The sequence below is a fragment of the Muntiacus reevesi genome, chromosome 16 (genome assembly GCF_963930625.1).
Source record: "Muntiacus reevesi chromosome 16, mMunRee1.1, whole genome shotgun sequence".
Lineage (NCBI taxonomy): Eukaryota > Metazoa > Chordata > Mammalia > Artiodactyla > Cervidae > Muntiacus > Muntiacus reevesi.
Window position 1 is genome coordinate 25,644,710 of NC_089264.1, and position 15,008 is coordinate 25,659,717.

At 35.9% G+C, this 15,008-nt stretch overlaps 1 protein-coding gene across 1 annotated transcript in view; it reads left to right on the forward strand.

The window, feature by feature from the left end:
• Positions 1-15,008, forward strand: part of STPG2 (sperm tail PG-rich repeat containing 2) — a 303,259-nt gene that overhangs the window by 195,395 nt on the left and 92,856 nt on the right. Inside the window, exon 9 of the mRNA XM_065907238.1 lies at positions 12,442-12,601. Within this exon, the coding sequence (XP_065763310.1) occupies positions 12,442-12,601 (160 nt within the window). The remainder of the gene's footprint in view (positions 1-12,441; positions 12,602-15,008) is intronic.

Sequence of the window (15,008 nt, forward strand, 5' to 3'; positions counted from 1 at the left end):
TTTAAACATGACATATTGACTGGACTCTTTCTTATAGATGTTTCTCTAGGGTTAGTGTACAATTTTCACAACTCTATTATTCAAATTCACAGTTTCCTCACAAATCACATTGAAATTTTACCTCTTCTAAGTTTTCTGATTTTATCAAGATTATTTTTAGTGCCTATCCAAATCTGTTCAACCAGCTCTGGGAGCAGTTATGTTCTTTTTGAAGAATCATTTACACTAACTTTCTTTCTTTCCACATTCTACTTACAAAGTAGTTTGCTTTTGGAATTTTATTGAATTGATAAGACTCTGTAGAAATGATGTGAGGATTATACCAGATAAATTTATACCAGATGAATGATTTATACCAGATACAGGATTATCTGGTAATAATCTATGCTTTTTCCCTGCCTAAATAGTGTTAGCATTTACAGGAAGAAAAAGGTTATATAGTTTATTTCTGCTCACATGTTTTATTTTAATCTGCTGAGATATACATATTTTTCTGTAAAACCAGTGTCAGAGGTGATCATGAAAAGTTCAAGCATCAAAAGTAAAAGTCTACTTTTTTCGTAGCAAAGAGAAAGAAATATGTCTCACACAAAATAATAGTCAAATTTAACTACCTGGAAACATATTGTAATGATTTTGTGAAAGTTAGTCCTTGATCAGTTTGAATAGAAATACTCCTGCATCATTGCTGAGATTATAAATGTCATTTATCTTTACCAGAAACTGGAGCATCTTTAGGGAAAGCAGTACTTGAACAGTTTTACACAACAGATATTTTAAAGAACTGCTTTATACATGAGGCTAATTTAATCACTGTAGGGGTTGAAACCTTTCAAGGTGTAGTGTCAGCCCTACTTTTATGGAGAAACTCAGTGATAAGATCACACATGAGAGGGAAAGCTTCGAGATAGATACTGATAGATTCATTCACTCATTCATTAGCTCATGTATCTACTCATTGATTTAAAAATATTCATTAATCACTTACTGTGTGCCACACACTTGAGGGTATGATGATGTATTGAGGGTATAATGATTAACAAAACAGATGCTTTCTGAATCTTTAAGAAGTTTACCTTTCTATGGGAATGAGTGATGTTAAAAAATAATTAACTTCAATTGAAAATGCAATAATGACTGAAAACTTAATAGCTATGTGTTCTGAAAGCCTATTGCAAGAGCAAATGGATCCAGGGAAGATTTGAGACCCAAAGGATGAGCATGAATTAAACAAAGTCAATAAGTCATGGGTCAAAATAGCTTTTTATATAGTCTAAAATCCTTATAGTATTCTAGAAGTGAGTTAATTTTTTATGGTTCTGATTTCCTCACAAGCAACTAATTATGACTGAGATTACTAGCTCCCTACCCCCATCTTTATTCTTTTTCTTCCTTTCTAACATTCCTCTCTAACATAACCCAATTTTATTTAGAAGAATAACATGCCCAGATAAAACAGCTACTTTTTAAAGTTGGCTTATAGGGTAGTTATTTGACACAGTTTTAACCAATGGGAAGAAAACAGAAGTTACTGATTTGGACTCCTAGGAAAGTTCCTCTTGGAAAGTTTTTCAGCTGTTAAACAGAATTTTGCCTTTTGATTTTTCTTTTGATTTCTAAAATTAGAATGCTATGGCAGGAGCTATGGTTAATGTCTGAGAACATTAGGATGAGGGTCACAATCTAAGTATAGTAAAATGGAAAGTCTGAAAGGGCCTTGATTCCCTGTGTTACTCTGGAACCCCTAAACTCTTGGATTCCTGCTATCATTTTTTCTTTAATTTGAGAGAATAAAAGAAAAGTTAATCTGAAAATATGTAGGGTACATAGAATCCTATCTGTGGAAACCTTGACTGCCTTCTCATTAGGTGACTTTATTCTCTTTCTACACTTATATTGACAAGGAAAGCAATATTCAAGTAGATATAGTATATTTATTTAATCTGCCTTTTGTGTGTTTGTGTGTCTATACTAGCAATAAGTATTAGAAGAATTAAAAGGTAAAGAATATCAATTCCAGCTTGTGTGATCAAGAATGCTTCATGGAAAATGTTCCATTTGAACTGAGCTTTAAAATTGTAAAATTGCCTTCACAGTTTAAAAAGGCTTTTGCATACCAAGTAGAATCTTCTGAATTTTTCCCCCACAGACACTCAGGAACTGATGAATGCTTCCAGTGGATGTCCGTCATGTTTTAGTACAATGAATTACTTGCTATTGGAATGCCAGTGATTTGAGACGGGAAGACCTAAAGGTTAAAAAGGCAGTTATTACAGTTGTTAAGCAGTATTTTGGAGCCCTTACCAGGATCTTTTTGGTAGTAAAGGGAAGAGAGCACTGACTTTTAGATATAGGAGAGAAGGGTGAAGTAAGAGACAGTTTTCTGTTTTCAGGCCTGGCTACATAAAGAATTGTTGTAGGCAGGTGAGAAAGGATAGATGATTGGGTAGTAGTGGAAGGAAAGAAAATGAATTTTATCTTAAGACTATCTGAGAATAATGAAGTGGAAATGTATAGCAAACAATTGGGAATTTGTGACTGAAGCTTGATGAGTTGGAGAAATTAGGTGACATTAATGGTTTTATTGCCAGCATATTTTGCCCATCAGCATTTTTTCCCCCCTTTATTGGGTTTTGAAGTATCATAGTGTAGCTGACAATTCTGCTTTCTTTCATAAAACAGCATTAGGATAAAAGGTCTTTTGCACTGTGTTGAGAGATTACAGAAAATGAAATCCATGTTTCCTGTTTTTGACGATCACAATTAACATTGTATTACATCTATATTAAAATATTTTTCTCTATAAAATAGCATTCCATTCTAAGTCATATATTTAAAGAAGTGTATGTTTAGAATGATGAATATTAGGAATGCTGAAAAAAGGCAGGGGTAACATGTTTGTAATTGTAATTTGCAGTATACAGTACAAAGATAATTTGATTATCATCTGAAATTCCTTTCTTCTCTATAAAGCCAAAATGAAATAACTTGGATAAACATATTGGTAAATTGCTTTAATCAAAGTTTTCTGCATATTCAGGCAAACTTCACTACATTTATATGGCCTATAAATTTTTCACTGTATATATTTGATTAAAGATTTTGATTTGATGCTTTGATTTAAAGTATCCTTGAAGTTTTCTTAACATACTTCACTAATATGACAAGCTTCATCATTAAAGAACCCCAAAGTGAGTTCTTAATAATTATATATTTGAAATTTTAAAATAGACTTTTAGACCAGAATATACCTAGCTAGAAATAACAGCTAGAGCAAGTTTCCCCAAAACATAATGTTAGCCCAAATCATAGTTGATTAGTGATTTATTATGTTACCTAGCTTTGTGTGTGTGTGTGCGGTATGTGCATATACATATATACCTTACAGAAAGCAAAAATGGAAGAACATTTGTTTTATATCTTGCAAGAAATAGTTCCTGTCTAATTGCTAGAATGTTAACTCTTGTAGTGTGTGTGAATTTGTCACCTAGCTATTATTCTTAGAGCTGCTGTATATCACTGTGGAGTCAACCTGCTGGTAGAGTTCGCCTCCTAAGCAAGGCAAGACTGAAATTCCACTCTGCCTTTGTGGCTCTCTTCTATTCATGTTGCCCTTCCTGAGGGTCTCGTGTTTTCTCCCTGCAAGTCCTGCCCTTTACGAATTTTAAGCTTACTCTCTAGCTTCCTATGCTGTTTAGATTCAAAACTTGGCAAATGTCTTGAGAAACAGGCTTGTATTTGTTGCCAGCCCACGCAATAGTGTGGCTTTGGCTCCTAAGCATCAGGAGGCTGCACATTTTATTCTGTCTCTTTAGCCCAGACTTCTGTTCTTTTGCTTGCTCTAGCACTCACCAAATAGTCCATTGTAAAGAATGATAATGAATTTGTTCTCCCCTGATCTTCAGTCCCCTAAGATAGACTTTGTGTCCTTTGAAAGCTCCACTAGTTCCTCTTTCTGGTACAATAACTTGGCTGCCTGTGAAAAACCTAATCTTTAGCTCTTGCCTTGACTTGATAAATGCCCACATAGGAGAAAGCAGATTGTAATGTAAACCATTACATTAGAACGTCAGAAGGCCTTTCCCCATTTTTTAATTTAGTACATAAAATTCAGTGTGCTTCCACAGATTTCTTACATTTTTAAAATTATTATTTTAATATTTTACCATTTAAAAAAAGTAATGATGGCTTATCAAAACCTACTCATTGGTGGAAATGCTTGAATAGCAACTTTAATTACAAATCAAACATGTTAAGGCAAATTGCAATTTAGAAATAAGCTTAACATTTAAAAAAATTTAATTTGCCAGAATAATATGATAATTAAAAATTTTTTATCACAGTTCCACCAATATATACAATAATATTGGCATAACTATAGGGAAAAGCAGACAAATTTAAAAACAAAGGTAACTTATTTGTCTGTATAGATCTATCTTTAAAAGACAGAATAAAGTTGAACACCTTGTGATTTTACTGATTAGGACAAAATGAGAAAAGGCAAAATTAACAAATATAAACAATGTAGATAAGGGTATTTCTGCATGTTCTTGAAGTAATAAAGAAATTTTTAAATAAATTTGAAAACTTAACAACAGTAGACAATGGTTCTTACTGTCAAAAAATGGAATCCAGAGTTAATTTATTATTTAAAATATCTGTTTATCAACCAAAACCAATTAGATATGTAAATATTAGGTAAGTATGTTTCAAATTCAGAGGGAGAGAAACAGTTGAGACACTCTGCCAAGATTAAACATTGTATTTAACAGATGAAGAGTTCAAAGTAGCTATCATAAATATAAGAATCAGGGGAACTTCAGTTCAGTACAGTTGCTCAGTTGTGTCTGACTCTTTGCGACCCCATGGACTACAGCACACCAGGCCTCCTTGTCCATCACCAATTTTTGGAGTTTACTCAAACTCATGTCCATTGAGTCAGTGATGCCATGCAACTATCTCATCCTCTGTCATTCCCATCTCCTCCTGCCCTCAATCCTTCCCAGCATCAGGGTCTTTTCAAATGAGTCAGTCCTTTGCATCACCTGGCCAAAGTACTGGAGTTTCAGCGTCAGTATCAGTCCTTCCAGTGAATATTCAGGACTGATTTCCTTTAGGATGGACTGGTTGGATGTCTTTGCAGTCCAAGGGACTCTCAAGAATCTTCTCCAACACCACAGTTCATAAGCATCAATTCTTCAGCACTCAGCTTTCTTTTTAGTCCAACTCTCACATCCATACATGACTACTGGAAAAACCATAGCCTTGACTATAGGGACCTTTGCAGGCAAAGTAATGTCTCTGCTTTTTAATATGCTGTCTAGATTGGTCATGGCTTTTCTTTCAAGGAGTAGGTGTCTTTTAATTTCATGACTGCAGTCTCCATCTGCAGTGATTTTGGAGCCCAAGAAAATAAAGTTTGCCACTGTTTCCCCATCTATTTGCCATGAAGTGATGGGACCAGATGCCATGATCTTAGTTTTCTGAATGTTAAGCTTTAAGCCAACTTTTTCCCTCTCCTCTTTCATTTTCATCAAGAGGCTCTTCAGTTCTTTTTTACATTCTGCCATAAGGGTGGTGTCATCTACATATCTGAAGTTATTGATATTTCTTCCAGCAATCTTGATTCCAGCTTGTGCTTCATCAAGCCCAGCATTTCGCATGATGTACTCTACATATGGGTTAAATAAGTAGGGTGACAATATACAGCCTTGACGTACTCCTTTTCCTATTTGGAACCTTTCTGTTGTTCCATGTCCAGTTCTAACTGTTGCTTCCTGACCTGCAAACATTTCTCAAGAGGCAGGTCAGGTGGTCAGGTATTCCTATCTCTTTCAGAATTTTCCACAGTTTATTGTGATCCACACAGTCAAAGGCTTTCAAATAGTCAATAAAGCAGACGAAGATGCTTTTCTCGAACTCTTGCTTTTTCGGTGATCCAATGGATGTTGGCAATTTCATCTCTGGTTCTGCTGCCTTTTCTAAAACCAGCTTGAACATGTGGAAGTTCACAGTTCATGTATTGTTGAAGCCTGGCTTGGAGAATTTTGAGCATTACTTTACTAGTGTGTGAGTTGAATGCAGTTGTGCGGTAGCTTGAGCATTCTTTGGCATTGCCTTTCTTTGGGATTGGAATGAAAACTGACCTTTTCCAGTCCTGTGGCCACTGCTGAGTTTTCCAAATTTTCTGGCATATTGAGGGCAGCGCTTTCATAGAATCATCTTATAGGATTTGAAATAGCTCAACTGGAATTCTGTCACCTCCACTAGTTTTGTTCACAGTGATACTTCAAAGTCCACTTGATTTCACATTCCAGGATGTCTTGCTCTAGGTGAGTGATCACACCGTCATGGTTTTCTGGGTCAATAAGATCTTTTTTGTTTAGTTCTTTCTGTGTATTCTTGCCATGTCTTCTTAATATCTTCTGCTTCTGTTAGGTCCATACCATTTTTGCCCTTTATTGTGCCCATCTTTACATGAAATGTTTCCTTCGTATCTCTGATTTTCCTGAAGAGATCTCTAGTCTTTCCCATTCTCTTGTTTTCCTCTATTTCTTTTCATTGATCACTGAGGAAGGCTTTCTTATCTCTCCTTCCTATTCTTTGGAACTGTGCATTCAAATGGGTATATCTTTTCTTTTCTCCTTTGCTTTTCACTTCTCTTCTTCCATTTGTTAGGCCTCCTCAGACAACCATTTTGTTTTTTGCATTTCTTTTTCTTTGGGATGGTCTTGATCCCCATCTCCTGTACAATGTCACGCACCTCCATCCATAGTTCTTCAGGAACTCTGTCTATCAGATCAAAAATCCCTTGAATCTATTTGTCACTTCCACTGGATAATCTTAAGGGTTTTGATTTACATCATATCTGAATGGTCTAGTGGTTCTCCCTACCTTCTTCAATTTTAGCCTGAATTTGACAATACGCATGGAGTTCATGATTTGAGCCACAGTCAGCTCCCGGTCTTGTGTTTGTTGACTGTATAAAGTTTCTCCATCTTTGGCTGCAATGAATATAGTCAAGTACCTCATATATATGTAGTCGAGTACGTCAAAGCTGTATATTGTCATCCTGCTTATTTAACTTATATGCAGAGTACATCATGAGAAACACTAGGCTGGAAGAAGCACAAGCTGGAATTAAGATTGCTGGGAGAAATATTAATAACCTCAGATATGCAGATGACACCACCCTTGTGGCAGAAAGTGAAGAACTAAACAGCCTCTGGATGAGAGTGAAAGAGGAGAGTGAAAACGTTGGCTTAAAGTTCAACATTCAGAAAACTGAGATCATGGCAACTGGTCCCGTCACCTCATGGCAAATAGATGGGGGAACAGTGGAAACAGTGGCTGACTTTATTTTTTTGAGGTCCAAAATCACTGCAGATGGAGACTGCAGCCATGAAATTAAAAACACTTACTCCTTGAAAGGTAAGTTATGACCAACCTAGACAGCATATTAAAAAGCAGAGACATAACTTTGCCCACAAAGGTCCCTCTAGTCAAGGCTATGGTTTTTACAGTAGTCATGTATACATGTGAGAGTTGGACTAAAAAAGCAAGGATTCTTTAATATCTGCAAATCAAACAACGTAATACACCACATTAACAAATTGGAAGATAAAAAACCATATGATTATCTCAATAGATGCAGAGAAAGCCTTTGACAAAATTCAACACTCATTTATGATTAAAACTCTCCAGAAAGCAGGAATAGAAGGAACATACCTCAACATAATAAAAGCTATATATGACAAACCCAGAGCAAGCATCACCCTCAATGGTGAAAAATTGAAAGCATTTCCTCTGAAATCAGGAACAAGACAAGGATGCCCACTCTCACCACTGCTATTCAACATAGTGTTGGAAGTTTTGGCCACAGCAATCAGAGCAGAAAAAGATGTAAAAGGAATCCAGATAGGAAAAGAAGAAGTGAAATTCTCGCTGTTTGCAGATGATATGATCCTCTACATAGAAAACCCTAAAGACTCTTCCAGAAAATTACTAGAGCTAATCAATGAATATAGTAAAGTTGCAGGATATGAAATTAACACACAGAAATCCCTTGAATTCCTATATACTAACAATGAAAAAACAGAAAGAGAAATTAAGGAAACAATACCATTCACCTTTGCAACAAAAAGAATAAAATACTTGGGAGTATATCTACCTAAAGAAACAAAAGACCTATACACAGAAAACTATAAAACATTGATGAAAGAAATCAAAGAGGACACAAACAGATGGAAAAACATACCGTGTTCATGGATTGGAAGAATCAATATTGTCAAAATGACTCTTCTACCCAAAGCAATCTATAGATTCAATGAAATCCCTATCAAGCTACCAACGGTACTTTTCACAGAACTAGAACAAATATTTTCACAATTTGTATGGAAATACAAAAAACCTCGAATAGCCAAAGTAATCTTGAGAAAGAAGAATGGAACTGGAGGAATCCACCTGCCTGACTTCAGACTCTACTACAAAGCCACAGTCATCAAGACAGTATGGTACTGGCACAAAGACAGAAATATAGATCAATGGAACAGAATAGAAAGCCCAGAGATAAATCCACGAACCTATGGACACCTTATCTTTGACAAAGTAGGCAAGGATATACAATGGAAAAAAGACAGTCTCTTTAACAAGTGGTGCTGGGAAAACTGGTCAACCACTTGCAAAAGAATGAAACTAGAACACCTTCTAACACCATACACAAAAATAAACTCAAAATGCATTAAAGATCTAAATGTAAGACCAGAAACTATAAAACTCCTAGAGGAGAACATAGGCAAAACACTCTCTGACATAAATCACAGCAAGATCTTCTATGACCCACCTCCCAGAATATTGGAAATAAAAGCAAAAATAAACAAATGGGACCTAATGAAAATTAAAAGCTTTTGCACAACAAAGGAAACTATAAGTAAGGTGAAAAGACAGCCCTCAGATTGGGAGAAAATAATAGCAAATGAGGAAACAGACAAAGGATTAATCTCAAAAATATACAAGCAACTCCTGAAGCTCAATTCCAGAAAAATAAATGACCCAATCAAAAAATGGGCCAAAGAACTAAACAGACATTTCTCCAAAGAAGACATACAGATAGCCAACAAACCCATGAAAAGATGCTCAACATCACTCATTATCAGAGAAATGCAAATCAAAACCACAATGAGGTACCATTACACGCCAGTCAGGATGGTTGCTATCCAAAAGTCTACAAGCAATAAATGCTTGAGCAGGTGTGGAGAAAAGGGAACCGTCTTACACTGTTGGTGGGAATGCAAACTAGTACAGCCACTATGGAAGACAGTGTGGAGATTTCTTAAAAAACTGGAAATAGAACTACATATGACCCAGCAATACCACTTCTGGGCATACGCACTGAGGAATCCAGATCTGAAAGAGACACGTGCACCCCAATGTTCATCGCAGCACTGTTTATAATAGCCAGGACATGGAAGCAACCTAGATTCCCATCAGCAGACGAATGGATAAGGAAGCTGTGGTACATATACACCATGGAATATTACTCAGCCATTAAAAAGAATTCATTTGAATCAGTTCTAATGAGATGGATGAAACTGGAGCCCATTATACAGAGTGAAGTAAGCCAGAAAGATAAAGAACATTACAGTATACTAACACACATATATGGAATTTAGAAAGATGGTAACGATAGCCCTATATGTAAAACAGAAAAAGAGGCACAGAAGTACAGAACAGACTTTTGAACTCTGTGGGAGAAGGTGAGGGTGGGATGTTTCGAAAGAACAGCATGTATATTATCTGTGGTGAAATAGACCACCAGCCCAGGTGGGATGCATGAGTCAAGTGCTCGGGCCTGGATGGCTGGGAAGACCCAGAGGAATCGGGTGGAGAGGGAGGTGGGATGGGGCACCGGGATGGGGAATACGTGTAACTCTATGGCTGATTCATATCAATGTATGACAAAACCCAGTGAAAGAAAAAAGAGTCTTCTCAAAAAAAAAAAAAAAAAAAAAAAGCTGAGTGCCGAAGAATTGATGCTTTTGAACTGTAGGTGTTGGAGAAGACTCTAGAGAGTCCCTTGGACTGCAAGGACATCCAACCAGTCCATCCTAAAGGAAATCAGTACTGAATATTCACTGGAAGGACTGATACTGAAGCTGAAACTCCAATACTTTGGCCACCTGATGCAAAGAACTGACTTATTTGAAAAGACCCTGATGCTGGGAAGCATTGATGTCAGAAGGAGAAGGGGACGGCAGAGGATGAGATGGTTGGATGGGATTACTGACTCAATGGATATGAGTTTGAGTAAACTCCAGGAGTTTGGTGATGGACAGGGAGACCTGCCATGCTGTGGTCCATGGGGTCGCAAAGAGTCAGACAAGACTGAGTGACTGACCTGAACCGAACAACTTTTGATAAGAAAATGAAAATGGGTAGTATAATCAAGATCTTTTGTAAAGTTTTCCTAAATACTCTGAGTACTTTTTATATGAATGGTTTCTTTGTGTTTTTGTGCTCTCTTATGCTTTCCTTTCACATACCACAGAGGCAGTCCTGAAAGATCCAAAAGTCATCTTTGGAGCTATTTTACTACCATTTATCCTCAGCCTACTTTTACTAAATATACTCCTAGTGTAGACAACAAAGAAACAGTAATTGGCATTTTCAGTTGACTTATAGATTGTGGAATTTGTGTTTGACATAGTATTTACACCAGAAATATGGAATTGCATATAAGAATCTCTTCCACCAGTCATGATCCATGCTTTTACCTTATTTAGTGATTCTTTGGAAGTGGGAGATCATGTTGTTGTGCATGAAGGTGATGATCATAGGGCTTTAAGGAACAAAGACAGTACGTTTTATAAAGTTCGGCTCCTAGATGGACTTCAAAAGTATGCTTTCTCAGTATCCAAATGTGTTTGACTTATTTGAAACATTAAAAAATCTCTTTTCTGTTTGCCTATACTTTGATTGTTCAGTCTTATTTTCTACGTTGAAATTAGCTTTTGTAAAATAGTAAGTTTGTGTATTAGATATTCAGTCATGTCCAACTCTTTGTGACCCCATGGACTGTATAGCCTGCCATGTTCCTCTGTCCATGGAATTCTCCAGGCAACAGTACTGAAGTAGGTAGCCTTTCCCTTCTCCTGGAGATCTTCCCTATCCAGAGATTGAACCCAGGTCTTCTGCATTGCTGGCAGATTCTTTACCATCTGAACCACCAGGGAACAGTAAGATTAGCTAACTGTTTTGTAGATTCAGGGACCAATTTAAGTATTTGTTTTAACTCATTTAAACCTCATAGCAACTCAGTGGCATAGAATACAAATTCTATAGTTTTCCCACTTACAGATGAAGACACTGAGAATTACAGAGGTTAAATAGCTTGGTTAGGGTCCTACAGCAAGTAAGAAGCAGATATTTGGAACCAAAGAGGTCTAGTGCTAGAGCCTCCACCCTTAGCCACAAGTTTCCTGCCTGCCCGAAAATTATTAAAACTTAAAAAATTTTGTCTTTGTACATAAAACAGATGAACAGATTTGTTATATATAAAACATTATTTTTTAAAATAATTTGAAGAAAATGAGTTTTTAAAGTTTTCATTGAGGTAATTGGCTAATGATTTGTAGGCATTAATTGTATAACAAATGTATAATATTTTTATTTTGTTCAGATTAGAATTATTATTACAGTTATTAATATCCATGTGGTTTATGTTGATTACAAATGTTAATATAACTGTAGAGCATGTTAAGAGCCATAAGTGATGAAAGGGGAAGCCTTTTAAGCTAATTGAAATCTATTAAAATGAAATAAGCAGCCTCATTTGTAGGATAAGTAAAGTATGCTCACATAAGACAGTAAAGCAGGAATAGTTTTGCTATTTAAGAAAATAAATAATCAGTGTCTCATTTCTATATAAAATTTGATTTTTATTGTGAAATTTGAAAGTTAGAGTTTGATACATGTTATGAAGGGCTTCCCAGTGGCTCAATGGTAAAGAATTCATCTGCAATGCAGGTGATGTGAATTTTATCCCTGGGTTGAGAAGATCCTATGGAGAAGGCCATGACAACTCCAGTATTCTTGCCTGGGAAATCCCATGGACAGAGGAGCCTGGTGGTCTACAGTCCATTGGATTGCAAAAGAGTCAGACACGATTTAGTGACTAAACAGCAACAATTATATTATGAAGACTAATTTTTTAAGAATGTGAATCTGTACTTCATGATTCTGTTCATGTTAATTTTTTGTGAGTCAGTTTATACTTCATTTAGGAGAGCATATTTAGGGATACTCTTTTAAATTTCTATTTTTAATAATGAAGTAAAAGTTTTGTATTTTTTTACGTATTCCATTTCTTAGTGTGAACATCTATGCTATATCTTTCTGGAAATTTCCTATATGTTTATGCTAGTTCTTTGAAATCTGTTTCAGGGTGTTCCAGCACCAGGTGCCTATGATGTTCAAAAATCCTATGAGATGTCTCAAATTCAACATAAATACATGCCACCTCGTACTTTTGTGGCTAGAATAAAACATTCCTCCTTCCTTAGCACAACACCTCGGTGCCTGGACAAAGTGGATGATGGGCCAGGTAAGTAAAGATTGTCCTTTTAAAGATAAGAGGAAAAAAAAAATCTGAGGTTTCCTTATTAAAATAGATAATTGTAAACATACATTTACATTTATCATGTCTCTTTTAAGTTTACAGGCCAAAAAAAAAAAAAAAGCCTTAATATGCTTATTTAGTGGAAGATTTTAGATTATTTTCAACTGTAAGCTTTGTTCGGAATTTTATGTCTTTTAATTTTTCCAAAGACAATTTTGCTAATTTTATTATAGCTAATAAGTCATCTCTTATTAGAGAAAAAAGCAAACTCTAAATATGCTACATTATTAGAGCAGAAATAACTATTGATTTGGAAAATCATATACAAGATATGTATCTTGTACATATCATGCCAGTCTCATGGAATTATTTAAATTTTCCTCAAGTATTAAAAAAGCAACGATTTAAAAGCTAAATATTTTTATCAGGGCTTGAAATACCAAAAGAACTTTTTATATTTAAAATGCAATTAGTTCAACTACTAGTAATCACACTTCTGTACTAAAATATGATGAAATAGCTTTTCTTGGTAATGAAAATAAATTGGTAAGTCCATTTCACACCAAAGTGCTAGATAAAGTAATAGGAACATGAGTTTTCAACAGTAATTTACAAATGTATTGCCAGTAAATAATCAAATTATTGTAATGAATCTTTATGAAACTATGAAAAGAAAAAATGAAATAGAGAAAATTAAGAGGTTTTAAAGAAAAATCAAAGCAGGAGAATATGATGGGTCAAGCAAATAAGAATACTTCAGGAACCCTGAAATCCATAGAGACTTGCTTTATTTTTCACTTTCAAGAATCAGGTATATTACCAACTTACAGGTCCATTTTAAGTCTAAATTTAGCTTTCCTTAGTTTCTTTTTCATCTTTTGAGTTATTGTGCCATTATATATTTTGTCAGGTTTTAGCTTTGTTTGAAGTATCAGTAGAACTCAATTACGTTTACTGTGTCCATCAGCTCAGTTCAGTTCAGTCACTTAGTCGTGTCTGAATCTGCAACCCCATGAATCGCAGCACGCCAGGACGCCCTGTCCATCACCAAGTCCTGGAGTTTACCCAAACTCATGTCCATCGAGTCAGTGATGCCATCCAGCCATCTCATCCTCTGTCGTCCCCTTCTCCTCCTGCCCTCAATCCCTCCCAGGATCAGGGTCTTTTCCAATGAGTCAACTCTTCGCATGAGGTGGCCAAAGTACTGGAGTTTCAGCTTCAGCATCAGTCCTTCCAATGAATATTCAGGCTTGATTTCCTTTAGGATGGACTGGTTGGATCTCCTTGCATGGATTCTCAAGAGTCTTCTCCAACACCACAGTTCAAAAGCATCAATTCTTTGGCACTCAGCTTTCTTCACAGTCCAACTCTCATATCCATACATGACCACTGGAAAAACCATAGCCTTGACTAGACGGACCTTTGTTGCAAAATAATGTCTCTGCTTTTGTAATATGCTATCTAGGTTGGCCATAACTTTCCTTCCAAGGAGTCTTTTAATTTCATGGCTGCAATCACCACCTGCAGTGAATCTGGAGCCCAAAAAAGTAAAGTCTGACACTGTTTCTACTGTTTCCCCATCTATTTGCCATGAAGTGATGGGACCAGATGCCATGACCTTAGTTTTCTGAATGTTAAGCTTTAAGCCAAGTTTTTCACTCTCCTCTTTCACTTTCATCAAGAGGCTTTTTAGTTCCTCTTCACTTTCTGCCATAAGGGTGGTATCTTCTGCATATCTGAGGTTATTAATATTTCTCCCGGCAATCTTGATTCCAGCTTGTGGTTTTCTCATGATGTACTCTGCATATAAGTTAATAAGCAGAGTGGCAATATACAGCCTTGAGATACTCCTTTTCCTATTTGGAACCCGTCTGTTGTTCCATGTCCAGTTCTAACTGTTGCTTCTTGACCTGCATACAGGTTTCTCAAGAGACAGGTCAAGTGGTCTGTGTCCATAACCACACTCAGTATATTGTCACCCAGAAATGTTTTAGGGAAATTAGTTCTTTGAAGTCCAGGTACTATCACTGTCACCAAGACCAAGAACAATCAATCAAGTAACAAACATACCTATTCCAGGGTCCCTTAAAGTAGATTAGATTGGTTTTCATATTTTCTCGAGATTTTTTTCCTTTGCCTTTACTCTCATATCCATAAAATGTATTATAGATAGAATGCATAGTAAGAGTTTAAGTTATGTTCCAGAATTGGAATCTGACTTTTCATTACTTCAGTGTTTAGCCTCAGGCAAGTAAACTCACTAATTGTTTCATTAATTTCTATTTTACAAAATTGAGATAATACTTGCCACCTCTTGACTCTCATGAGAATATGAAAGATTAATAAAAACATACTTCAAAATCATTTTCAGGACATTTGATTCTCCTAGAAG